The sequence below is a fragment of the Parus major genome, chromosome 11 (genome assembly GCF_001522545.3).
Source record: "Parus major isolate Abel chromosome 11, Parus_major1.1, whole genome shotgun sequence".
Lineage (NCBI taxonomy): Eukaryota > Metazoa > Chordata > Aves > Passeriformes > Paridae > Parus > Parus major.
In genome coordinates this window covers 1924152-1951830 of record NC_031780.1, presented here as the reverse complement: position 1 = coordinate 1951830, position 27679 = coordinate 1924152, and the positions used below count along the sequence as shown (strand labels likewise).

Below are 27679 nucleotides of genomic sequence, written 5' to 3'. Positions count from 1 at the left end.
GATCTCATGGAGCCAGAGCTGATGCAGGAAGGAGGATCAGACCCAGACCCTGCTCCTTAGAGCAGAACTCACTTTCATTGGAAGGAGGCCCTGGCACAGGTGCCCAGAGAAGCTGTGGCTGCCCCTGGATCCCTGGAAGTGTCCAAGGCCAGGCTGGAGGGCTTGGAGCAGCCTGGGACAGTGGGAGGTGTTGCTGCCCATGGCAGGGGTGGGGTGGGATGAGCTTTGAGGTCCCTTCCCACCCAACCATTCCATGACCTCCAGCAGCCCCAGGTGGCCCCAGCCAGCCAGGACATCTCCCTTCTCCACACCCCAGACCCAGCTGGTGCCATCTCTGTGGCACATTCCAGAGGAAACACAGCAGGACAAAGGGAACATTGCCAGGCAGCACACGGAGAGACCCCAGGGAATGTGCCAGGGCAATCCCCACCCTTCACTTCTCTCTGCAGATGGTTCAGGGGCAAACACGGCTCCCTGGGCAGGGCCATGAGGAGAGAGAGCACAGAGCTGCTCATCCCATGCTGCATGTAAGCCTGGCACAGAAAAGCATGGAATGAGCAAGCCAAGGACTTGGCCTCGTGCTGGCTGCAGCTCCAGGGTTTCCCAGCAGGAACTCCCCCCTCAGTGCTCATTCCCAGGGATGGGCATTGTGGGGAAGAGCATCCTGGAGAAGGGACTCAGCAGCAGGGAGCTGGATTGGATCTGAGTGGTGATCCAAGCCCAGAGGGTGGCAGGGCCCCGGGGGAGGAGGGCAGTGACACCCAGGTGAGGCCCCCCCACGCCACTGACCCTGCTCTGCCTCGTCCCACTGCCCGTGGGGCTGGAGCTGGGGGAGCGAGCCAACAGCAGCCAAGCTCTGCTTCCCACCCCCCTGGGCCAGGTAAGGCAGCTCAGAACCCCCCAGGCACTCTGAACACTCAAACCAGGCTCCAGCAGATCCCAGAGCCAAAGCAAAGGAGCCCAGAGCCAAGCACAGCCCTCACACACACACAGAGGCCACAGGCAGCACCCCTCTGGAATTGCCCTTTGGAATTCCTTCTCCTGGCTGCTGCTCGTACCAAGGACTTCTCCTGGCTGGTCTGAGGGGCTGCAGGGGCTGCAGGAGGTGGGCAGAGCCCTGGGGCCGTGCTGGCAGCAGGAGGCAGCTCCGGCGCCTGGGATTCGGGAGTGAGGGGTCGGATCCTTGTGTCATCTCAAAATAACGTTGTGCGTTTCCTCGAGCTCAGCGTCCCTGCTTTTCCTGCCTAGGATTCCTGAGGAACCACTTCCATCAGCTTCTGGCACAGGACGGTGGCAGAGACTGCAGAGAAAGCAAAGGAAAGGTCAGGGATCACCCCCAGCAGCAACCTGGGTCCAGGAGGGAAGGGCTGAGTCCTCCCCACCCTGAATCCAAGTGCAACTGAAGGCTTGAAATATTCCATGGATACTCCCTGCTCCATTCCATGGGACTCCCTCCTCCATTCCCAGAACTCAAACCTCACCCTGGGAGCTCTGCCCCTGCAGCAAGGGCCCTGCACTGCTCCAGGATGATACAGGAGCTAACTGTGGATGCTGTGAGTGTCAGCAGCCAAAACCGAGTCAGGAATGGGCATGGAAAATCCAAAGTCAAAATCCCTAACCCTAACCCTTTTACTTCCAATTCCAAAAGCCACGTGGGCCCCCAGCCTCTTCTGAAGGACAAGCCCACCCCAAGCCCCCTGTCCTGCACACTGGGCAGAGGCACTGCCTGGCAAAGGGACCATTCCAGGTGCAGATTTCCCAGGAAAAGGTGCTAAACTGAAGTTATTTTATTATCCCACCCATCCAAACACTCCTCCCTGCTGCTCCAGTCTGTGGCTGGACATCACTAAATATTCCTGCAAGGCAAATCTAATTCTAAGCACAACCAAGTGAGGCTCAGATCAGCTGGAGGTGATCAGATTATCTGCAATGTATCAATAAATCCCATTTAAAGTTGTGTGTTTCTCACTGGATGGTTGCAGGATTATCACTGTCTGTTCCCAGAATATTTTCAATATTTTCCTTACAATCCTTTGGTGTAGGAAAACAATGAATATGGTAATTTACCACCCAGGCATTGCAAAAATGCCTTTTCCAGGAACTGAGCCTAATAGCCAGGATAAAAAAGTGAGTGTGGACAGAGGGAGAGATGGGGAAAAAGAAGAATAGCAAGTGCTGAGTGCTGCTGAAAGCTTTTTTCTTCCTCCTGAAACACCCAGCTAAGGCTGGGCACTTCTCCTTGCCTGCTTTTCTGGGGCAGCCCCTTGCAGGAGAGCGGGGAGGCAACTGCTGAGCTCAGGGCAGCAGGGATTGACCTCCTGAGCTCAGCTCTTGAGGCAGAGGTTCCATGTGCCAAGCACAGCCCTCTCCATCCCTCCAAACACACCCTGGCCTTGTGGCAGCTGTTGGAAAACCTTGGAGCAGATACCTTAAAAATAAACCTGAGAGAAAACATCTGGGGGAGCTTCTCTTCCCTCTGCTCTGCTGCCACAGGGGGATGCCAAGGAAAGCTTTGCCTGGATCCCAAATGTTAGCACTGCCTAAACCATGGATTTGGACTAATTGTGGATTTTCAGCAGTCAAACTGAGGCCAGCTGTGCTCAATCCTTCCCTTTCTACGGCACTGGGAAGGGATTCTTTGCTGAGCTTTTGCTTTCCCAGGAGCAGGGAATTCTGCTCTGTTGCTAAAAACCTGTTTACCAGGATTAAACCCCCCCAAAAACACAGTATTGATCCCAAACTTTGCCATTATTGCAAATCAGGATGTGTTTTGGGTGCTTGGCACACGTGGCAATCAACAGGACAAACCTGTTCCCATGAAAGGAGAAGGGAGCAGAGCCAGGATTTTGGAAGCTCCTGCAGAGGGAGGAGAGGCAGCACTGCCAGCTGCAGCACAGCACTGAGAAACTTCTTGGGAGCCAAAGCTGCTCCTCCCTGGAGATACTCACAGATGGCTTGGAGAACCCACTTGGGCTTGTTTTGCCACCAGACCCCGAAGAAGTAAATGGGGATCCCACTGAGGATGATGGCAAAGCCGATCCCGCATTCCTTGGGCGTCATCCAGAAGGAAACAGCGATGAGGAACAGGCAGGCCAGGATGAAGAAGATGGGCAGGCAGATGTTCACCTGAGCAGGGAGCAAGGGACAGCTTAGATGTGCCAGGGGAGGCTTTCCAGGAGTTTATCCAGCCTGGGGAGGGACAGAATTACTGTCTCTCCACCATGGCCAAGAGCTTTTCTCAGCACTTTTTGGGACCTCAGTTCCAAAATTCCATACCCAGCTCATCAGCAGCAAACCCCAAACCCAGCAGAGGCACAGAACAAGCTGGGGCTGTTTCCCAGGGGACTCCAAGCAGGGAACCCACCAGAGCAGCCCGGCTTTGAGAAGAAAACCCCCAAAACCTAAGGGAACAGCCAGCAAAGATTCCCTTTGGGAAGGCACCACTCCAGGCCCGTGGAGTTGTTTCCCTGTGGGTGCTGCTGCCTGGCACAGACCCGAGTGTGGGATGAGGAAAAAGCAGCCTTTGGGGGAGAGGCAGCAGGGGCTGACAGGATCTTGGCCTCCCCCCAGATGGGACACGGGGCTGCCAAGCTGGCCAAGGGCAGAGGGGACACAGCTCGGCACGGAGCCGGCTGCTTTAGCAGAAAACTATTTTAGGGGAATTCCACGGGGGTACAGAGTGTTACACAGAGCCACAGCCTGGGATCTGTCCTGGAACTCATGGAGAGGAATCCCAGCACAATTCCCTGTCCCTGTCACCCCAAGCTCCCTCACTGTGCTGTGCCCAAAGCAGCTCTTCGTGCTCCTACATGGATTCAGCAGCAGGAACACCTCCTTTAGCTACAACACAACATTTCCCTGCAATCCCAGCCCTGTTCCATGCAGGAGCAGCAGCTGATCCCCCCCAGTGCTGGGGAGGGGTCTCCTGGCAGTGCCCACCCCGTTCTCACCTTGATGGGCCTCTCCAGCTCCGGCTTCTTGTAGCGCAGCCACATCATCCCGATGATGGCCAGGGCCACACACAGCCAGTTGAAGAAGCTGAAGAAGTTGATGACTGAGAAGATGTTGTTGGAGAAGGCATAGAGCAGGGTCATGACACACTGGATCCAGGGAAAAGGCCGTTAGGAAAGGGAGCAGGCAAAACCACCTATGTCACAACACTAAACAGGGGTATTTAGGGGAAACACCTGCCAGGAAAGGGATAGTATTGACTATTTTTTATTTATTTAAGCTACTTTCAATTGGTGCCTGGAACCAATTGAAATAGGATCATGGAATGGTTTGGGTTGGAAGGACCCCAAAGCTTAAAGGGCCTCTAGTTCCAACCTCCTGCCATGGGCAGAAACACCTTCCCCTACGCCAGGTTCCTCCGAGCCCTGTCCAGCCTGGCCTCGGACACCTCCAGGGATGGGAAATGGACAGTGAGGACACGATGGGAAGGGTCCATCTCCTGTGGGCACATGCAGGAATGGCTGTGGCTCCATTCCAGTGGGATCCCAGCCCTGATCCATGCCCCAGCCCATCCCCAGGGCTCACCGTGAACACGAGGGACGGCACAGGGGTGAGCTGCCGGGGGTGGATCATGGACAGGATGGAAGGCAGGTGCCCCTCTCGGGATCCCACGAAGAACAGCCTGGCAGGGGACACAGAGAGGGGACACAGTGCAGTCACAGCCCTGCAGCACCAGGATTTGCAGCACCAGGATTTGCAGCACCAGGATTTGCAGCACCGGTCCCTGACACACCAGGGAGGCTGGAGATGGCCAAGCAATGCAGGAAGGATGGATTTCTATCCTGATCTCCAGGGACAGCAATTAAGTGACTCCTCAGGCAACTCAGGGATGTGTCAGAGCCAGAACCATCTCAGTCCTGCCCCTGCCCAGCCTTTCTCCCCTTCCCAAGGGATTCTCATCCCTGAAGTTTCCCAACTTTCTGTTTTTCATTAAAGCCACTTTCTCAGCAGCCCCGAGCCCTGAGTCTGTGTCTGGTTCTGGTTTACTGACCCCACCAGAACTTTGCCTGAGGAACAGAAGATTGAGACCACTCAAAGGTTGCCTTTAATCTGGTTTTAAAGGCTGACTTTGTCTTCCTGCATTCCCCACATGGCCTCCAGGCCCTCCAGACTTTGTGTCTGCCCACAGCCACTCTCTGGAGAAGAACTCCAAAGGAAGAGGAACTGAGCACAGCTTGTAAACAAAACCCACAGGATTGAGCAAGGAACCTACCGGGAGGAGGTGAAAAGAGATCCATTGACAGACCCAAAGCACGAGAGCCCAACAAAGACAGGGATGATCCAGGACATGACACCGAGGTGGTAGTTCCCAAAATCCTAAATGAGGGACAAAGAGAGACATTTCATGCTCACAATGTCCCAAAAAACTCAGAGCTGCCTACAAAGATTATTTGGAGAAACCTCAACAAATGCCACAGTTCAGTGCTGAAGCCGTGAAACTGAGACAAAGTTTCCCATATTCCCATGTGCTGCTCCCCTTTCCTGAAAAAGGCAGATTGTGGAATTGCTAAAATCCATCAGCAGCCAGCCCTTCCCTCGGGGCCAGGACACGACATTTATCCACCAGCTATCGGAAAGTTCAAGACCAAACGGAAACTGTGAGGAAACCCAGACAGCAGCTCCAGCCAAGTGCTGAGTCAGGAGCTGGGACACAGCCCTGGGGACACGCAGGGACCTGGCCTTGCAGCTTTTTGTGGCAGGCTGAGCCCGTGCTGCTGCACTGCGGGTTTGCACCAGCAAGAAGGGATTGATTCCCAGCCTCTGCTGCTCCAGCCCAGCCCGGACAGGGATTGGAGAACCTGGGATAGTGGAAGGTGTCCCTGCCCATGGCAGGGGCTGCAATGGGAGGAGATTTGGGGTCCCTTCCCAAAGGATGGAGTGCTGGCACCTGAGGGGCTCAGCTCGTCCTGGGCTGGGAGATTCCCCCTGAAGCCCTGAACAATCCTGGTCTGTAAGGTCTGCTCCCATCTGGAGCCATCAGGGTTCCTGACCACACTGGCATTTTAACTCATAGAAGTATTATTTTTCTCTCTTAATTAAAACAAGGGAGACAGGAAGAGAGAACAATCCAGTTCAGTGTTGACTGAGTGACCTTTCCCCATAAATATCAAGCTCTGGTAACTGATGGGCAGTCACAAGGCCAGCAGCAGCTCGGAATGAAGAGCAGCACCGAGTGCCGCCCTCACTGCTGCCCAGGATAATCCCCTCGGGATCACGCTGTTCTTCCCTGCTCTTTATCTCCTGCTCAACATCAGGGTTTCTGCAAGCAGCCCTGAGCAGCCTGGAACAAAGCAGATGTGTGCAGTGACTCCAAGGCTGATTTCACCTGCCCTGGGATGAGTCAGGCTGGAGCAGCGGGGCTCTTACCACAGCCACGGCCTCGGACGTCAGCATCTGCTCGGTGCTCAGCGTGGTGAAGTAAGCCAAGTTGGTCAGCACATACACCAGAGTGACGACAGGCAGGGAGATGATGATAGCCAGGGGCAGGTTTCTAGGGAAAAAAACATCCATTGTCCTGGAGCAGCTCAGAGGAGGGAGCTGCTGATCCCAGGGATCGCTCTGCTTGAGCCGCTCTGCTCTCCGGTGTGTCCCAGGCACTGCTCCCACGGAGAGGGGATATCCACAAGGGAACAGGGAGTGGGGGAGTCCCCATTCCCCAGAAAACACCTGGATGTGGCACTCAGGGCCGTGGTTGGTGGTGACCGTGGTGCTGGTTCACGGGCTTCAAGGTCTTTTCCAGCCTTAAGGACTCCCTGAGCAGCCTGGAGGCTGCAGATGGAGAGGGGAGGATGATGGCAAAAGGGATTTGTTGCATGGAGAGGCCCTGGCTGCCTGGGCAAGCAGGAATCCAAGATCACCACAAAGGCAATGAATTAAAAATACCCAGTGGCAGCAGCAGAGGTATTTTATATCATCCTCTGGGCACAGGAGCTCCCTTGTGCCAGGGGGATTCCTGGGGGAGATGGGAATGCACTGGGCAGTTTTAGGCCCTACCTAAACTCAGCTGTCTGGACTGAGGGAACACAAAGAAAAGGAGTTCAGGCACAGTCTAAGTAGGTCTGTGAACAGCCTGTTCTGGTAGAAATTTGCCTTTCCCAACAGTTTAATTTCATTTGCAAACGGAAAGTGCAAAAGGAAACCCTGCTTGGTGCCACTCTAATTGCTCCAGCAGAGCTCCAAGCTGCAGGAGCAGAGTCAAATACCATGACTGCATCCAGCAGACATGAAAATAATTGCAAAACGCAGCCCCCCTTTTGCTGTTTCTCTGGGAAGGGGCGGATCCAGCCCAGTGCTTCCCAGCAGGCACAAAGCACCCCCAGGGGCAGCCAGGATGGGCTCTTGCACAAGTGCCCCCGAGCCTTGGCTCCCAGCAGCTCCCAGGCACCTCCCCAGGAGCAGAAGGGATTTCTCAGCACTGTCCTGCTCTGCTGAGGGCCCCAAATAACCCCGAGGGGCCCAGGCAGAGCAGGAAGCAGCTCTTGCTCAACAGGATGGGAAGAGCACGGGACAAACACATGGACAGCAGCACAAACACATGGACAGCAGCACAAACACATGGACAGCAGCACAAACACATGGATGGACAGCAGCACAAATGCTCAGTGGGAGTTGAACCAAGGCAGCAATAAAGCCCTGAGTGCTCTTTCCTGGCCCATAACTCACAGAGGTGTCAGGCCAAGGAAGCAGAGATTTCTCCCAGCGCTGATAACACGGCACGGGAGAGCAGGGAAAACAACAGCCCTGCTCCTGCAGGGATTATTGTTCCCCTTCCCTGATTCCAGGGAGGTAGAAGGTCATTAATTCATCTTGTTTTCTCTTTTTCCAGATAAAGACCTTGGCTTTCTCCTCTCTTAAACACACAAGGAAGTGGCTTCCCCAAAACAGCAGCTTTTCCCTCAGGGAAGTCATGCCAGAACTCACACCTACCTGTAGGGATTTATCATCTCTTCTGTCACAAAATTCAAGTAATTCCTGTAATTTCAAAAGGACAGGGGTTAATTAGGCTTAGTCCATGGCATAAATGAAACCCTCCAGTTGAACAGGGATTCCAGGAATCACAGGCACTGATCCTGTGGGAAAACTTGGGGTGGCTGATGTCTAAAGCCAGGTTGGATGGAACTGGAGCAGCCGGGGATAGTGGGAGGTGTCTCTGCCCATGGGATGACCTCGAAAGTCCCTCCCAACCCAAATCATTCCACGATGAGGATGGCTACCAGAGGGCTGTTCTCACAGCAAATTGAGCAGCAGCTGCTCAAAGGACTGACAAGGGAGCCCTGCAGGAGCTTCAGTTTGGAACTGGAGTTGGAATTAAGCTCAGTGTGGAAGGAAGAGAGGGCTGTGCCTTACCATCCTCCATAGGCAAAGAGGCCGCTGTACAGAGCCAGCACGATGTTCCCAACACCCATCTTGGTGCCCTTGAAGGATCTCTCCGGGGTCAGGTTTTCCACATCACCTGCAGGACACAAACCCCACTCAGCACCAGAGAAACCTGGAGGCAGGACTTGCTCTTGGGATTAAATGATTTTAATTATCACCGTGCTGCTTTCTGGGTTCTGCTGAGCACGGGCACATTTTCCCTCCAGCTTCCCAGGGATCAATCCAGCTGAGTTCACCCCCAAATGATGACCCCAAAAACTCATCTCAAGCAAGGACTGACTCCTCCAAACTTTCTCACGCTGCGACGTGCTGTCACCAAGGTGATGTCCCAGAGACATCCTGGGGACCTTCCTGCTGGAAGATGCTTTGCAAACAGAGATTGTCACGTTGTCCTCTCAACTCCAGGCTGCTGGCCTTCGATAAAGCCCCAGGATTTCCTGCACTTCAACCAGCCACCCAAACCCCCAGAAACCCAGGATTTCCTCCAGTCCCACCAGCCACCTGATAAAGCAGAGGCCTGTGGCAATCCCTTTGATTGAGGGAAGTCAGGTCTGGGGGTTTGGATATCAGAAGTCACCTTCTTTAGGGCCTGATGATCAAAAGTTCCTGTTGTGGATCTGCTTTTGAAAGAAAACGCCAGAAATAGAAGATTTGATTGTGCCTGTGGTCCCAGCTCTCCCTGAGAAGCCCCAGGTTTGTTTATTTTGCTTTCAAATGCTCTGCAGTTGTTTTGTTCCCTGTCTTTGATGCAGGGGCTGGCTGTGGGACAGGGATGGCAGAGCCTCGCTCGCAGACGGAGAGCAGGGAATGTGGTGGGATCCAGAGGGGCACCTCTGCACCCAGGGGGAGCCCATGTGATTCCTCTTAGGGCACAGAGCTCTCCTAATCGCCCCAGCAACTGCATCACAAGGCAGTCAGCAGGGCCTGCTGCTTAACCCTTCATCCCTCGGCACAGGGCACCCTGGAGGTGCTGCTGGAAAAGCTCAGGGTTGCTCCAACAGCAGGAATTTTCCCTCTGGATGGCCTCTCTTCCCTCCTCACTCTGGAAATTCTCCCTGCCCAGCACCACTGCTGCAGAGGTTGGGTGATAATTGTGGATGTGCCAGCCCTGGAACAGCTCCCGCTCATCTTCCCAGTGCTGGGAGAGAAGGATTCATCCCAGCAGCACCATCGGCCTCCTGGAGCATCTGTCACTCCTGGGGCTGCTCCAAACCTCTGCCAGTCCTGTGGAGCTGCCCTGCGAGGGGAGAGCTCCATCTCCTCTTCCCTGCTCCTGCCCTGACCCTTCCCACCCTGGCCATTGCTCCCTTCTCCCTCCTGCTCCTGCAGAGTCCTGACCAGGGTAGGAAGGATTCCCCAGCATGGGAATGTTCTCTGCTGCCCAGGGAAGTCTCTGCCCTTCCCTGGCTGGAGCCATCTCATGTGCAGGGGGATGCTGTGGCTGTGAGCTGCTGCAGCTCATCCCCGGCCTGGGAATCCACCCAGAGTGGGAAACCCAAGGTGTGCAAGGCTCCTCCTGCCCAGATCCCAGTCCCAGCTGTTCTCTGCTGGAGTCACCCCTTTCCCAGCAGCTCCTTGCACCAGGAAGGTCTTCCCTGCATCTCCCTTGGGATGTGCTGGATGTATTCAATGTCCTGGAGCCCGTGATCCTCCGCAAAACGCACCAATCCTTTTTTAAAAATACACCTGAGCGCAACAGGAGAGCCAGGAAATGCAGAGACTGATGAAAAGCTTTGTTTAACCTCAATTCCTGCCTTGCAGGTTCTGTACAGAATCCCAATTCAGCCCAGGTGAATCAAAGGGCTGAGCAGGAGATCACATTCCACTGCATCCCTCGGGCTCAGCTTTCCCCACCTCATTTTCTGCCCTTCCTGAATAATTACCAGTCTGGTTCTTTCCAAGCCTTTTGTTATAGGAATAAGAGACACATTTTGTTCACAGTGCCTGTAATGAGCTACTGCAACAGCAAATGGATGGACTGAGAGAGCAGGAGGCTCTCCAGCATTTCAAACACCCCTCAGGATATCTCTTCTCAAAGGTTTCAGCCTCTCCATGCTCCCACCCTGATCCATGGATCATCACCCAGGAGGATGCTCCCATCTGGGAGCAGGACAAGCACCACTCCACTTCTTGTCCACAGCTCTTCCAAAATCCTCCTTCTGTCTGTCACAGGCAAAACCCTCTCAGGCCAAATGTTCCTTCTCCTGAGGCAGCCAACACCTCACTGCCCTTCCCACCTCCCCTTTGGAGAGTTGGAGCTCCCCAGAACCTCCCAGTGAGTTGGTAAATTTTCCATTTCTGTGCCCCAGGGTAAAATGGATTTAGCAACATGTCAGGGCACAATTAAATAACCAGAGGAATGCCCACGTCTCACCATCCTCAGCATAAAAAATTCTTCCTTGTAGCTAACCTAAACCTGCCCACCTTCCAGTTTAAAACCTTTTACCCCTCATCCCCTCAACAAGCCCTGCTAAAAAATCCCAGAATTATTTAGATTTGATCCTGATTTGGACCTTTGATCCAACCCCACCTTGTCCTGCAGACCAGGGTGTGCTGGAGGGGAGGGCGGCTGTGCTGGGCCAGAACCAAAACCTCCCAGACGCTCCATCCTTCAAGCCCCAACAATTCCAGCCCCCAGGCTCTTGGATCATCCCTTTGGATGGAATAAAGGCTTACAAATGTGCAGGTGAGGCTGCCAAGCACGGCCTTGGGGCATCCCGAGCTCCTCCTGAGCTCATCCCGGGCTCCAGGCACTGCCCTGCCCGTGCCCAGCACCCCGGAGAGCCCCAGCCTGGTTTGAACCAGCTGTTCCACTCTGCTCTACAATTAAGCAAATTAAAGTAACGAGCTGTGACACAAAGCCCGTTTGCTGCTCCTCCAGCTGCCAAGACTGCGGGGATTGTGCCGGGTCAGGCGGGCGCTGCTGCGGGAGGAGCTGCGTGTTCAGGCCCTTCCCTCAAAACCCCTCATTTGCTCCCCAGTCATGTCTAGTCTGGTTTTAACGGCACAGCAATCTTCTCCCGTGCTCAGAATTGCAGGATAATGAAATATTTTTCAACTTGCCCCAACAGCGAGGAGAGGGAACACGGCCATGGAGAGAAGGGGCCCTCAGCACGGGGTGGCTGCACCCCGAACCCCAAAGGAGGAGACGCTGCTGAGCCACGTCCTGGGAAAAATGGGGAGAATCCAGGCAGGAAAAGCGTCTGACACCTGATTAACCTGCAGCAGATTAGCTCTGTGACTTAGAAGAGCAGGGTGTAGCAGCTATCCCTGCTTCCCTGTCCCTTCTGGGAACGGGAGGATGAGGAAGGAGCCTCCCTGCAGAGGTCCCTGCTGGAAAAGCACCGCAGGTGGTGGCACTGGGGCTGCCAGGGGGACAGGCAGGCAGTGATGTCCCTGCAATCCCCCTGTGCCCTCAGGGAGGGATGCTCCCTGTCCAAGGGGGGATCCTTGGTGGGAATCAGGTGTGGGATGGGTGGAGAACATCCCCCTGCTCTGGCCTCCAGACTCCTCTCACTGCTCCAGCCTCGAGTCTGAAAGTACCAGAAGGAAGATTCAGATCCTCAGTGAGCAGAGTTCGCCTCTTAAAATGCCATTTTTAGTTAGTCCAGGTGCAAGAAAACGTCTGGCACTGTTGGGTTGAGACATCTGGGTGCTGCTTTCATTTATCAAATCCCTTTTGCTAGAAAAGGCCCCTTTAGCCTCTGTCTTTCTCCCTGGGGGTTATTTTGGTAATTCCCAGTCCACATTGTTTTCCCTGCCTTCTTTTTTTTTTTTTTTTTTTTTGGTGAAGACTCCCGTGATTGAGAAGAAGGAAAATTGACTCTCTCTTCCTTTGGAAGATTGGATTGGATCACCCTGAGATAATGGAAGGTGCCCCTGCCCATGGCAGGGGTGGGACTGGAGGAGCTTGGAGCTCCCTTCCCGCCCAAACTATTCCATGATTCTACAAACAAAAAGGAAAAAAAAGCCTAAATTAAACCCAAACCTCCAGCCTAAGCTCTGCTCTGGAGTTAAACCTGCCTGCTCTGTCCTTAAGTGACCCCATGCTGCTCTGGCTGATGCAGCTCTGCATCCCTGACAGCCCAAGGAAGGGAGGCAGAAAAATGCTGCTGCCACCAAACAGCTCCTGGAGGCACCACAGACCAGGAATTTTACAGCCAGGAGAAAGAAAAGGGACAATAAATAAAGGCACAATAAATCCAATAAAAGCAATTCAATAAAATCAGTGTTAAATTCTATTTCTCTAAGTCCCATAGGCCAAATTCCAGGTTTTTAAGCAAAGCTGCTGGTGAGAGATAGATCACAGCAAGGGCTGGAGCTGTACCCCTGCTCCTGCTGCCTGAGGGCAGAGGAACATTCCAGAAAGCCTGAGGCATCATCCACAGGAAAAAATAGATATAAAACATGCCTGTGATCTGTTTGTTTCTAATTTTTCAACATCAAAACCTTTCCTGAACTTCCTCACCTGTAAAAAGCACGAGGGTGTCCTTAAGAAACACCCAGATTTTCTGACCGTTTCACACCTCAGTCAGTTTTTAAGGGAAGGTTTTTAAGGTGCAGGTATGGAGAGGATATAACCACAGACCTCTGTGTGACATCCAGGGCAAAAATATCCTTCAAACCTGCTCTCCAAACCTTCTCCATGATCCAGTCCTAAATATCCCACTCCCCAGCTGAGGAATATGGCCAAAAAATACCCAGCTGGACAGAAAGCAAATTGAGACAGCTGATAAAATAAGAAAACCAAAATAAATCTTGTTTTTATCATGCTGGAGTGAAAAAACTCTGATCCTCTCTATGTTTGAAGGTATTTATATTATTTAAGAAAGTTATTTAAGTAAGTTATTTATTATTAATTTGAGTTTAATGAAATTATTTCTGTTATTTCCAGGCTGTAATCTGGGGGCCACACACAAGGTTTTACACACCAATACCCAAATCTAGGACTTTTCAAACCACACAGCTCCAGCCCCCACAAAGGCTTTTTAAAAAGTTTCATTTTTGGATTAATAAAATAATTTCATCCCAAACAGCTCAGTTCCACTGAGTCAATGTCCAAGCACTTAAAAGGCTGAGTAGGAAACCAACTTCCAGGCTCCTCCTTTGGAAAGGGCAGGGAAGGAGTGATGGGAAACAGCTGCTGACAGGGAAATGTTCATTCCTGTGGGGCAAAATTGCCACAGAGTCCTTTGTCCTTGAGAGATTCCTGCCCTTCTGCAAATCAGGAAAAGAGCCAAAGAGAGGAGGAAAAGAGGAAAAAAAGCCCAAAAGCTGAAGGTGGGAGGTCAATGCAGAGAGATTTTGGTGAAATCACAGGAATTTCCGCGTTTGAGCAAAAAATGTGGTGTTGCTCCTCTGGTCTGGTTATGGGTGCTGGGAACACAAACCAGCAGTGGGACAGGAACCAGTAAAACCAGTTCATTGTCCAGAACATCCTGGGAATACACAACCCCCATTCCCCCTGGAACAGCAGCCCCAGACAAAGCAGCTGGGTGCAGATCTCACCCCAAAAGAGCTGCCAGCTTGGATGGATTCACCCAGCTGCTGGTGGGAAGAGCTCTCTTCGTCCAAAAAAACCAACCTTGGAATGGGCACAGGGGGTGGGAATCTGGCTCTGTGTGGGACAAAGCTGGAGGACAGGGAAGGGTTCTCCCATTGTCACTGAAAATGGGGATTTTTGTGCTTTCCTGGAATAAAAAAATATGAAGAAAAAAGAGAATTTCTTGCTGTATCCCTGCTGAAAACATGGAGTCACCTGGAATGATTGAAAGGAAAATGGAGCAAGGTGCAAACTGCAGGTGGGAGCTGGGGAAGGGACAGGAAAGGACCTTGCACATTCTTAAGGACTTAGCAGAGAGCCTGCAACTTCCCTAAGGAGATTAATAAAATCCATGTTGGAGCCCAGGCAGAATCCCAGCTGTGGAATTCTGGACAAGCAGGAATGTGCCACTTGGGACAAACTGTGAACCAGGATCTGCTGTGGATCCCGAGGATCCCGCTGTGATCCAGTCTGGTTTGAGTGCTGGGTGCTCAGACAAGGAATAAAATCTTTGTTTACAGGTGTCACTGTCCAGGAATTGCTTTTGATCTCCCTGCCAGGTGGTTCAGCAGGAAAATAAATCACATGGAATCCTCTGCCCTGCAAGATCTGCACAGACACAAACACCTGAAACTGCAGCAAACTTCAGAGGAAGTAAAACAGCTCCTGGGACACAGGAGGGGAAAGAAAGGGGGTTTTTTATTGTAACAAGGCAGAAATCCCTTCTTGATTATAGACAAAAGTCAAGGGAAATCTCATGGATTTCCACCTGAGGATGCAGGGCAGAAAGTGGCCCAGCCTCCCCAAAAAGGCCTAAAGAATAGCACATTCTGAAGATGCAAATTAAGATTTTATCTGCAAACAAAGCCCAGTTGTAAAGATCTTCATGGTAAAATGTTAACCAGCTAAAAGAGATTTCTCATGATTTATCCTTTTCCTCCTGGGAAAGAATCAAAAGGTTCAGCAGGGCAGGCTGGAGAGTTGGGCAGAGGGAGGAGGTGTATTTTGTGATAAGCCTCAAACAATGTCCCTGTTCAGTGTCTGCACTGAGCTGGAAGAAAATAAAACCTCTGACAAAGCAAGAAATTCTGCAAAGACAGCACAGGCTCCCAGAGCTGAGACAGGAATTGGAGACCCACGAGCACACACAGACACACCCCCTGTGCAGGGACATGATTCCCTGGAGATTTGATCCCTTTTTAGCAAATAAGGAAGGGACTGTTCCCTGAGAAATGTTTTTTCCCACAAAACTTGTACAAAAAAGCCACACTTGGGTTTAATTGTGAGTTAATCGGGTTTGGAACAAACTCAGATGTGTTTGGAACAAACCATCTCCCTGCTTTGAAGGATTTTATGCGTGCATGAAGCAAACCAGCTGAATCACCAGAAAATATGCTTTATCTTCCCATTTTTATCTCCTTTTCCAGGAGCTTTATTTCCTTTTCCAGCTGAGAGCTCCAATCTCTCTGCTCCTCGTGGGCTCTGTGACCCAGAGCTGGCCTGAGCCACTCCACACCTGGAGCAGGATGAAGGGAAATGTGCAGGGGGAGTTTGTGGAAGGATTAAGATGACTGGGAGTGGTTTACACATGCAGATAATTCTCTGTGAGCAAAAGCCAGGTGTTACAAAGAGATTTCCCAGCGCAGCAGCACCAACATTTTTACTCCTTGCAATCCCAAAGGGAGAAGCCACAGTCTCTGTGTAAGTGGGAAAGACTTAAAGTGGTTTCAGGAGTGTGAAATCGAGCCTAGCAGTGCTACAAAACCCCACAAATAAAAATACAAAACCTCAGCCCTCAGCAAAGCTGGAAACATCCCCAAAGCACCTGAGAGAACAGGGAGGTTTGTAAAGCTCTGGAACACCTGGGGTTGGACTCCAGGGCTTTGTCCCTCATCCTGCTTTGCCTGCACAGCCCCAAAAGGAGAAGAAAGAACAGAACTCACCCTTTGCCAGCTGCACGAAGCCCAGGATGATGATGAGAGCCAGCGCCAGCAGCTTGGCCGCAGCAAAGGCGTCCTGCACACGGGTGGCAGCTTTGACACTGTAGCAGTTCACAGCTGTGAGCAGCACTGAGGGGACACACAGGGACAAGGTCAGCACCCAGGCAGACACACCAAACACAGCAAAAATCACAAGGAATCTTTAGGTGGGATATATGGAAGGATTTCCTCCCTGTGAAGGTGGGGAGGTCCTGGCACAGGATGCCCAGAGAAGCCCTGGAAGTGTTCAGGGCCATCTTGGATGAGATTTGGAGCACCCTGGGATGGTGAAGGTGTCCCTGCCCATGGCAGAGGATGGACTGAGATATTCTCCAAGGACCCTCCCAACCCAAACCACGCTGTGATTCCATTTTGCTGAAGCAACCAACCCGAGCCTCTTTCCAGAAGAGAAACTCGTTGAGAGCTCTGCAGCCTCACACTTCTCAAATCTACCTTTTATTTTGGCAGTAAGCAGTTTGAATAATGCCTGTGGTCCTTGGGACATGGAATGGCTCTGCTCCATTGGAAAACACTCCTGAGGCTTGTAAATAAAAGGACTGACTGCACCTCTCAGCACCAAAGTGCCTGGCCACAGTCCCTGTCCTATCGACCCAATTTAGTGCTGTTGTTGTGTGTGGAAACCCTTCAGGGATGTCAGGCCGAGCCTCCAGGACTGGTCTGTGGTGATTTCTAACAACAGCACCCCAAAGGCTCTGAGGCTGCACCACCACAGCCCTGCTGAAGGGGAAGGAGCTGCCCTGGGCCTGCCCCAGAGACAAACAGGGGGCAGGTGGGAAGGGGAGCTGGGGAAAGCCCCATCCCCTGCTCGGCCAGGGCTCCCTGGGGATGGAGAAGAGGATTTCCCAGCATGGCACCACCTCCCCAGCAGTATTTTGTTTGCTGAAAAGCTCCTGCTGCCCACAAGTTGCCCTGTGGTTAAGGCAACTACTGGGGCTGAATTCCTGATAGTTTTTGTTGTATTCCTCCCCCATTCTCCTTTGTGTCCTGCTCCTGCTGCCAGACAAGGCACAGCCTGAACAAAGCCTTGACTAAAGCCTCTGGCCCTGGCTGAGCTTCACCTGCTGCAGAGCAAATTTTGGCAAAGCTGTGCTGCCCTCACAAATCATTGAGTGTTTGGGTGCCCTGCTCCCTCCCCAGAGCCTGCTGCTTGTTATGGGCACAGGCAAATGTCACATTGAGGGTGACAGTGCCCACGTGCTGGCTGCCCTCCCTCCAGCCCAATGACCCCTGGCTGTCCCCTGGCCAGCCCTGAGCGCTCAGAGAGGAGCAGATCCCAAATCTCCTCCTGGAGATTTCCCTGCAGGATCCTTTCCCATGCAAAAGCGCTTTCCCAGAGCCTGCAGCTCCTTTTCACGGGAGCTCTTGCTCAGAGCCAAAGAGCTGCTCCCCAAAACATCCCAGTCCCCCTGTAAGGCTGTGAGCTGGATCTGCAGTTTAGTGCTCAGAGCGTCCCAGAGTGGCTGGGGTTGGAAGGATCCTACAGATCCTGTTCCAACCCCCTGCCATGGGACACCTCCCACTGTCCCAGGCTGCTCCAAGCCCCGTCCAGCCTGGCCTTGGGCACTGCCAGGGATCCAGGGGCAGCCTGTGCCAGTGTCCCAGGATCCGACAGCTTTCAGGAACATCGGCTCCTTCCCCCAGCCTCCCATCTCCAGGATCCACTGCCATTCCAACACAAGAGCACTTCAAGTGTGGAGAAACAAGGGCTGGATGTGTCAGGAAGGACAGCACACGATCCAATCCATGCCACAGGAGGGCCAGCCAGCAGCAAACAAGGATTGGAGATGGATTTGGTACCTTGGAGCCCCTCTGGGAGTGTGGGTGAGACAAATGATCCTGAGCTGGTTCTGGGGAAGCAGAGCTGGGCTCACAGGACAGCAGGAGCAGGGCTGAGTGATTGTGGTGACAGATGTGCCACACCACTGTCCCTGTGCCAGGCCCCTCCAGGAGATGCAGAACAAGGATAGTTCCCACCCTGGAGCAGCCCTGTGCCTGTGGGGTCCCAGCTCTGTCACCACACCGGGACAGTGGGACACGGCTGCCTCCGGGGACAGGGCAGAGGGACAGGCTCAGACAGCAGCGAGGAGGAAACACAGCCCAACCAAGAGACCTTACAGTGCTGCAGGGGACAAGGAAAGCTGGGGATGTCACCCAGCAAAACTCCCAAGTCGGCCACTGAACACCTCCAGTGCACGGGCAGCGAGCTCTGCAGCCAGGATTCCCTCTGACCAGCGATTATGCTAAAAATAAATCTGCCCTTGTTTACAGAGGGATATTTCAAGGGTGAGCTCACCCATCTAAAAGCACGCTGCTGCTGGGTGGTGAGGACAGCCCTGAGAGGTGTGACAGTGACATTCCCTGCCCCATTTAGGCATTCTGTGTCTGTGACAACAACTGCTTCACCCCCTCTTCAACACTGATTTTCAGGGGTTGTTTTCCCTGCTCTGGTTGGGTACAGAGTCCCCTGGAGGGTGGTGGTGAAAATAAAAGGCAAAAGTTTCCTACACGCTCCAAGTGTCCAAGTTTGGCTCCAAAACCCCACCAGTGCCAGATAAACAGACTCCCTAAAAATGAGATAACACTTTGGGATCAGAGAGTAAACAGGGCTGGAAGTTTCTGCTGTGGTCATCAGTCAGAACCCTTCCAGTCACATTCCCTCTCCTTTGCTTTTCCCATTTTACAGGAACATTTGTCTTTCCTAAAGGGGCACAGCAGAGTTACTCCAATACCTCCAACCCAGGAATGGCCAAGAATCCCCCATCAGGAAGAATCCTACAGAAAACAAACAGGATGAAAGCTTTTCCATAAAACTCCAGGACAAATTCCAGTGGCTGCTGATCTTCTCATGAGGCTGGGATTTCTTAGGGCAGCAAGTTTGATTGCTTTGATCCCAGATGCTGCCCTGCCACGCAGGGGCTGCGGGATCCTCCTGGCAGCGCTCCCTCACCTCGGCTGAATCGCTCCAGGAAAAACACGGCAAAGCTGCACCATAAATCAGGGCAGTGATACAGAGATCAGGCTGTGCTGCCCTAATTCCTGCAGTGTTTTCCTAAGGCTCCAGGCCCTGTCAGACAGCAGCCAGGCAGAGCTTTGCAGTGACCCGGCGGGGCTGTGCTGGGGAATCGTTCGAGGAACACGGATTTCAGCATGACCTGACATGGCACGGCCTGGCTGAGCCAGCAGCCCCTCTCCAAAGCTTTACATAATTGGGATAATAAGTGGAAAGCTGAAGGGATGGCAGATGGACAGGGGGTGACTTTTCATAGAATCCCAGACTGCTTTGGGTTGGAAGGAACATTAAAGTTCGCCTTGTTCCAATCCCATGGCAAGGACACCTTCCACTACCCCAGGCAGCTCCAAGTCCATTCCAGCCTGGCCTTGGGCACTTCCAGGGATCCAGGGGCAGCCACAGCTGCTCTGGGCACCTGTGCCAGGGCCTGCCCACCCTCACAATAACAAAAGTTTGTCCTACATCTAATCTAGCTCAAGTTATTTATTACTCATCACTCAGGCAGGAGAGATCCTGGATTTTGCTTTCCAGGTGCTGTTCATCCCCTCACCCCTCCAGGGACTGCTCCAGCCCAGCCTCATTCCAAGGCAACTCAAACCACAAAGAAAAATTTGAGTTTCTAAATACACCAGCAGGTCTGGCTTCAATATTTCCTCTGTCCTGCAGTCCTTGCTGGCTCCAGGCATCTCACTGAACCTGCTCCACTGGCACTCACCTGCACAGCCAGGGAATTCCCCATTCCTGATAGGAACAAGGACAAACTGATTAATCCAACACCAAACCCAGGACTTTACCCCCACAATGCTCATTTTGTGCCTGTATCCCTTTGAAGTCGCCTCCCAAGCTCCTTCCCAGACACAATTCCTAGAGACAAGAGGAAAAAAGGGCCTGCAAAGCAGACAGATAAATGGATCAATCCCACCTAGAACACATCCAGGATAAATGCATGGAACAGCTCCCCTGGCCGAGGGAAAGGCAGGATGGGGGAGAGCAGAGGCAAACAGTGGGAATGGAGCTGGACACAGCTAAACCTGGCCCTGCCACTTCTGACCCCACAGCCTTGGCAGGATTCCTGTCAAACAGGCAGGGCTGCAGCTTTCCCCAGGACAAAGCACCAGAGATGGACAAAGACCCCATTCCAGCCCCACAGAACTGGCTGGGGGGACAGGAGCTTGCTCAGCCCAAGATCCTCAGCAGCTTTGCAGGTGAAATTTCTGGAATGAGCACAGGAATGAGTTGCTGAGGCACTGGCACAGCTGCATTCGTGCTGCCTGTGGGGTCACACACACTTGCACAATGTCCCTTTTGTCCCCAATTTCACCTCCTGTAGCATTCCCTGTGGTGCTGCCAGTGTGGTTCCACGTGCCCCTCCTGAACACGGATAAATGTGTGGAAGTAGCTGCCTTCAAGGGACTAAACTCATTAACTTGCTCTTAATTCCCATGGGATTCCTGTTTGTGGATCACAGGACCCAGCAGTAACACACAGCAGGTTGGGAAGTTGTGGAAAATAAAGGGAAATAAAGGGAAAATAAAAGGGAAATGAAAGGAAATGCCCTCCATCAGCTGCTCTGCCAGGAAACAAGGACTGTGAACTGTTCTATCATGCATGACTCTCAGTAACTCACATTTCCAAAGTGCCTGGCCCTTGCCACGGTAAGATGATGCTCCCATTTACCATCTGCCACTGGCTGATGTTGATTTTCCCTCACAATGACTCCCAGAACAGCTCCAGCTCCTTTCCCTTCCCTACCCCACAGCAAAGGCTGCTCCTTTCCCTCCCCATGAAGTGCAGGTGACACTACAGCAGTTTTCTCTCCTACCAACCCTGGTGAAAGGAGAGAAAAGGAGGTTTCAGGCAGAGACAGGTCCAGCTGAGCCTGTGGGACCAAGGAGCAAATCCCAGGGATGGCAGACCACATGGAACAGGCACAGAACAATCCATGGTCTTTATGGAATTGCTGCCTAAGCCCACTAGAGGTTGGAAAACAGAGTTAATACACACAGGACAAATTAAAAACTAAATTATACTGACTAGAGTGGATTAAACCCACAGGAAAATAAATTACCCAAGGCAAAAACGCCCCACCAGTTTTATATTCCAGAGGCTGGGATGCCACAGTGACTCCCAAAAACCAGTGGTGACTCTTTCCAACTGCACATTCCAACATGAGACAGGCAAGGTCACAGGCAGAAAATGATATGGGATACTTCAACTTGACAGGTATTGACTGAAGACTTTTGTGCCCTGAGAGGTGGGGAAGGGAAAAAGCAGAGGGAAAAACTTTGCAGATCTTTCTGCAAGGACAAATCCCTGGAGAAACTTAACACCCAGAGCAATCAGTCCTGGAAAGGGAAAGGCCTGGGGGCACACGAGGCTGTCGGAAAGCTCTTGGCCCCAGAGCAAATATGTCTATATTAAAATCTACTTATAATAATCAACACCCCTGGCAACACTTCCCAATTCCCTTTTTATTCCTCTTCCCAAAACAGCAGTCAGGGAATCAACAAAGGAGAAGGCAAACTTGCCCTACCAAGGAGTTTAAGAAAGGGCTCATCTCCAAACCTACCCTGAGGCCAGGAGCTCTGGATGTCCCAACAAACCCCAGACACCCTGAACAGGTCAACACCCCCATCCCATAATAACAGTGGGACACTGACACAGGAAAACTCCAGAGAATTCCTCATTGTTGGGAGAGGTGGCTCCTACCTAGAGCTATTTTGGCTCCTTAGGATTTACTGCCAAGGTTTCCAGAGGACATGACACAGCAATTCCACCAACAGGACATTTTACCACAGGAAGACAAAATATAGAGAGAAAAAGATATGGAAAAGCTCTTTTTCCCCTATTTTCCCCATTCCCAGCAAATTAACCATCCCAAATTAACTCCATGCTCACCTCACAGAAGCATTTTCCCAAGAGGGAGCAGCACTTGCTGGTATTTTATGTGCACAAAGTTCAGCTCTGCATCCTGGCTGGAAAAACTGAATTTCCCATCCCTTGGATTGGACCTCCTGGCCACATCCAACCCTGGGAATATGGAATACTCAAAACAAGTGATGCTGCTTTAAATGAGGCTCACCCTGGAGAGCTTTTCCACAAAAACTTTCCCAATTTATTCATGCCAGAGGAGAAAGACTCTGGATGATCTCAGTGATAACATAAATCATCCAAACACAGTAACATTTAATGGGATAATTGTTGTGAGAGCCAGGAGAGGGGTGCTGGAATTGCAGTGGCTGCTCCCTGTGTGTTTCAAGAGCCCTCCAAGTCCTCATTTGATTTCTGGAGTGTCAGAGCCTGTTTTCATTAATGCTGCTCTAATTAAACACGGATTAAAAAAGCAACCTCAGCCTTGCAGCCTCTGCCATCCAGCAGGGATTCCACAGACCCCTTCCTTCCACTCCACTCCAACAAGGGCAATTTGCTGATGGAGCTTTAGTCCCTTAATCCACCTTTCTGGAGGAGGAAAAATCAATCTTCAAAGCTTCACACCCAGCTTGTCATGGCTGATTAATTAAAAGAACGAACCCATCTCAGGCAGACAGGCCCTGGGTGTGTTTGGTGTTTGCTTTTTACCAGTTTATACCTGAAGAGGTGAAAATCCACACACCTGGAAAAAGAACTGAGCGTGGCAGGTTGGAAGCAAAACCTTGATGTCAAATAAAGACACTCCTGCTTCCCAGAGGATCTGTGACTTCTGGGTGGAATTCTGGCACCGATTCCCTTCTGGACAACTTGGCAGCTACCCTTGGTTGGATTCATTCTCCTGTCCTGACTCCCAGCTTCCTCTCAGGAGTGTCAGGCACTTCCACAGGACAAGTGTTCTCAGCTCTGCCCTGACTTCTGCTCATCCCTTCACTCTCTGGCTGCTCAAAACAAGAGAGACAAATGAGGAATTCATCAGCATTCCCTGGAATTCCACCCCCGCAGGACAAGTGCCCAACAGCAGAGTTCAGAAGCAGTGAAGGAAGTTTAGACAAATTTTGAGGAAGATTAAAATTCCCTGGCTTTGATACTGCTGTTATTGGGGTTATTAGTGCCAGATTTGCATATCTAATTAACAAGTGAGATACGAATTCAGAAGCAAACTGTCAAACTGCTGATGTGACACTAAAGAACAAAATTATAACAACAGAATATCCTGAGCTGGAAAGGATCCACAAGGATTATCAAATCCAATTCCAGCTTTCCACTGTGGAGCAGATTTTACTGTCAGGAAATGAGGGAATTCTAGAAGAAGCTGTGTGTGGCTCCCAGGGTGTGAGGATGTGTGGGATGAACAGCTCAGGCACTTGTGGAACACCAAGAACCAGCTCAGGGCTGGGAGCAGTTTCATTCCCTGTCTCCCTGATCCACAGGGAATTCATTTACTGCATCACAACCCAAAGCTGGGAAGGAGCCTCTGTGCAAGCAGGTAATCTGCTGGTTAACAGTGGGAAACGAGGAATATCCATGGCATCTTTCATAAACCAGTGTAACATTTTCCTGAGCCCTCTCTGGAACACACAGGGTGTACTGGTGATTTTTACTCATCTTTGTTAGGATTTATCAGTTTGAACTGAACAAGTGTTCACTCAAGTGGCAGCAGGATGGAAAGAAAACCTGAGCCCCTCTCACCTGAGACAGAGCAGAGGTTCAATTCTTTGCCATGTCCAATATTGACATTGGAATGTAGATCATCAAATATGCAAATTCAAGACCTAATAACTGTCTCTCCACCCACTACAGAAGGAGTAAAACTGGTTTAGAAGAGCTCAGCAGTGAGAGAATTCAAAGTATTCCTGGCTTTTCACACAAATGCACAAGCTCTGTTTTCTGAACTGGTGATTTTTGTGCGCCAAACACTCGGGTGGATTTTGTGTTATCAGTTTTAAATTAACCATCCAATCCCACAGATAAAAGTGATGCTCAGGTTTCTCAGTCACCCAAGTAACCTGAAGCCTGGAAAGTCTTCAGCCAAATTTTTGAGGAACATGAAATGAGCCAGGCTAAGGATGAACAGCCTGACCCCTCGTGCTCCAGGAAGACTTCCCTGGAGCGGATTCCCAGCCTTTATTTGGCAAACACCACAGGCACTCCCGTGCCCATGAAAGAAACCCTGCATACCAACCATGTGTAGATTACAATCTTCAGGGCAGAAAATGCCTACTTGTAGGTAAATTCTCCTTACCACCCACCTTGTTTTCCTCAGCACCTTCCAGGGGAACAAAATTCCCTTTTCCAATCATTTTTTCCTTTCACTCAAGCCCGTGATTTCGATTCTCTAATGCTTTAATTTGCCCTCTGAAGTTCATGGTGGCAAATACTGAACAACACATGATTTATTCAACCACGCAACAGCAGTGAAGTGGAAACAAATAACTTTAGTTATTCCTCCTCTTACTACAAACTGTGCAGCCAAGTGCATTTCGTGGGGAGATACAAAATTTTGCAAGGAATAGAGCTGGGACTGTTCTGCAAGGCTGGATTTTGGCTACTGCACTTCAGCCCAAGGTCCCAAATTCCTCTGCTGCTTCCCAAGCTGCTCTCTCCCATTTTGAGGTAATTCATTCATGTATGTGCTACAGCCTCTGCACAAATAGGTCATTTTTTTTTTTTTCTACTCTAGAGATTTTGAAAGGAATAAAATGTCCCTCTCTGGGCAGCTGCTGTTTGAACAAAGCTGTTTGTGAGTCCCCACAAGTGTTGTGTGCCTGAGCCCTTAGAGCAGATTTATTTCATTTATTGTTCCTGGGTCACGGTGTGGTTTTGGCACCGGGGAGATGAAAAGCTGATTCCAAAAATCAAAGTTCCAAAAAATCAAAGCTCCCAAAAGCTGCCTTGCTAAAGGCGCTGCAGGATGAACAAACCTCTTGGAGGGAAGGAGACAATCCCCAAATTTAACCCAAAGCATAAACAAACCAAGAGCCAGCGGTGCAAGGGGGGAGCAGAGTTTAAAGGAGAAACACATGGGGATGATGCAGATTTGGAGAACTCCAAACCCTTCCTTTGGCATTTCAGGATAAAGGTTCAAGAATAAATTCTGCCGCAGGGAAATCCTAATTGCTACCAAAGGAAGGCTGGAGACTTTTCTTGGAGGAGCATAAAGGGGAATGAGAGCTGGCTTCAAGGAGTTTCATGCTGCAAATCCTCCACCAGTGAACAGATCCCAACGTGGGTCTGTTTAACCCTGCTTAAGTGGGCTCTGATCAATAAAACAGGAACAGAGACCCGTTTGGGGAATGATCCTGAAGATGAAAAGTCACTTATGGTGAGAAACACGTCCTCAAGGGCTTTGCCAGCTCCAATCTGTGCTTGCACAGCAAAACTTTGCCATATGCCAGCAAGAAAATCTTAAATGATACCCTAATTCCTTGTTTTTTCATCAAGGAAGACAAATGCCACATGCATCCATGGCCCTCTCCTGTGTGTCCCTGAGGAAACCACAGTGCAGACTGGCAGGAAAGCTCAAAAATCAGTTTCCAAAAGGCAAGACACCCATCAGCAGGACTGCTACAGCTTTCTCAGTTAAATGACTAAATTTCCCAAAAAATAAAAGCCCTCCAAGATGTAAAAAACTTGGATGGAAATCCACATGCCTGCCCAGGTACTCTTATATACCTAAAAATTTAGCTGGGGACTGAAAAGTTTCAAACTTGCCACTGCCCTGCCTGTTATCAATCCTGTAATTAGCCATATAATTTACCTCCCAAAGCCCGGCTCAGGTTGGCTATGAGACATTTCCAAACAATATATCTTCCCATAACGACCATGTGCTGCAGCTTTGGGATGCCTGAGATCCTCGGAGTGGGATGGAATCTCACACAATCAATCCCCTGGGAAAGAGCAGCACCAACGAGCAGCTTCCTCCTCATCACTCAAAATGCAAAAATATAGAGATCACATGGCTGTGATTTTGTACAGTGGATAAATGATTTAGAAATAATTTTTGTGAGTGCTATCTTCTCCCAATAAACATCTTTATAATGGCATTTAATTCTAGAGGAGCAGAACAGGTTGAATGGAAAACGAGGGAAGAGGCAGGACATGGTCCTGTATTCAAAGGATTGGGAATTTGGATGGGGTGACTTTGCAGTCACCAGAGGAGCAGAAAATAGGATTTGAACGGCAAAACTGCAGACCCCAAAACAGCAGAGAGGCGATAAAAAGTGCATTAGGAGAGATCTGTGTGCCCTGGCAGAGCTCTGTGTGCCCAGGTTGGCATCACCGGCCCTGAATTCATCCCACCGTGACTGAACTTCTCTGCAAGGCACGCCCCAGAGACAGAATGTTTGCTGGCAAAAAGAAACCCCACAAGGGCAGGTTCGGAGCACGGTGTCAGCGCACACACGGCCGGGAAATATCTCCTCTCACAACTGGTGCTGAAAGCAGCTCAGGGGCGTGTTTTCAGCACCAGTTGCTGGTGACAGATAATTGTTATCCTCTCCCGAACCACATCAACGTCCATCCCGGCCCTGCAGAGCCTGGGGACGAGGGGATTTTACCCTGCCCGAGCACAGTCATGTGGGAGAGCACAAGAAATCCTATTCCAGCTCCCAGGAAAAATGCATACTGCATTTATCACACTGCTCGGGAATCAGAGAGGCTCACTAACCCACAGCTGGCATTTGGGGAATTTTCTGCTCAATTTATTACGGGTGGGGCCACATTTTCTGCTATGGCTATTCGAAGTAGCCAAAAAAAGAAAACCAAAAACAAACTAGGATGCAGCCAGCATAGCACAGGAGAGATGGTGCAGATCTTTTGGGGAAGGTGATGGTGCGTGAGGAACCACGTGGAGTAGGACAGCGGGGACCTGCAGAGGGTCACTGAACCATGGAATGATTTGGGTAGGAAGGCAATTTAAAGTTCATCCCGTCCCATTGGCAGGGACACCTTCCACTAGACCAGGATGCTCCAACCTGGACACTTGCAGGGATCCGGGAGCAGCCACAGCTTCTCTGAGCACCTCCCCACCTTTCCAGGGAGGAAATCCTTCCCAAAATCCCATCTAACCCTCCTGCCCGTCAGCCGAAAGCCACGAGCGGCTACTTACGGACACACAGACAGGCCACCAGCTTGGCAGCCTCGTCGGGCACGGGGCAGGTGGGGAAGATGGGCTTGAGCAGGTATGTGGCGAACACCAGAGCCACGATGTACTGCGAGGAGGGCCGGATGATGAGCAGCTCAATCCAGAGCTTGAGGAAGGCGGGCAGGGAGCCGTACACCTCCAGCATGTAGGCGTAGTCCCCGCCGGACTTGGTGATGGTGGTGCCAAGCTCGGCGTAGCACAGCGCGCCCACGATGGAGAAGGCTCCGCACACGGCCCAGACCACAAGCGACAGCCCCGGCGAGCCGGCCTCCCGCAGCACGCCCGTGGGGGTGACGAAGATGCCGGAGCCGATGATGGTGCCCACGATAATGGCCACGCCGTTCAGCAGGGTGATGTTCCGCGCCAGGGTCACCCCCTCCGCCGAGCCGCAGGGCGATGGCGAGCGGGCACAGCCGTTTTCCTGCGCCCCTTCCAGCATCTTCTCCATCGCTTGCTTCTCATCCTGCGGCAGCGAGGCGGCCGAGCCGCCGGGGCTCCGTTTCTTCACGGCATTGCCGGGGGAGCTGCCGCCGCTGGCGGACATGGTGGCGGAGCGGCAGGAGCAGCGGGCGCGGCCACGCCGCCACCTTCGGCCGCCCCTTTTGTTCCGGCGGCGGTGGGCCGGGCTGCTTTCCGGGGGGAGGAGGAGGAGGAGGAGGAGGAGA

General features: G+C 51.6%; 1 protein-coding gene across 1 annotated transcript; it reads right to left on the bottom strand.

Moving 5' to 3' along the window:
- Window positions 1–198: 198 nt before the first annotated feature.
- SLC7A5 (solute carrier family 7 member 5) lies at window positions 199–27679 on the bottom strand. The gene is made up of 10 exons (XM_015640293.3): window positions 26979–27679; window positions 15874–15999; window positions 8359–8464; window positions 7939–7983; window positions 6379–6502; window positions 5225–5328; window positions 4537–4633; window positions 3951–4100; window positions 2949–3126; window positions 199–1300 (listed from the first exon to the last, which is right to left on the bottom strand). Exons 1-10 carry the CDS (start codon window positions 27556–27558, stop codon window positions 1245–1247), a joined length of 1566 nt encoding a protein of 521 aa, XP_015495779.1. The 5' UTR covers window positions 27559–27679; the 3' UTR covers window positions 199–1244.

Coding starts and splice junctions, on each gene's coding strand:
- SLC7A5 (XM_015640293.3), bottom strand. CDS start 27,558: ATGTCCGCCAGCGGCGGCAGCTCCCCCGGCAATGCCGTGAAGAAACGG. Junction 4,634..5,224: donor TCTCTTTTCACCTCCTCCCG/GTAGGTTCCTTG, acceptor GTCCCCTGCCAG/GCTGTTCTTCGTGGGATCCC. Junction 3,127..3,950: donor AGCTGGAGAGGCCCATCAAG/GTGAGAACGGGG, acceptor CTCCCTGCTCAG/GTGAACATCTGCCTGCCCAT.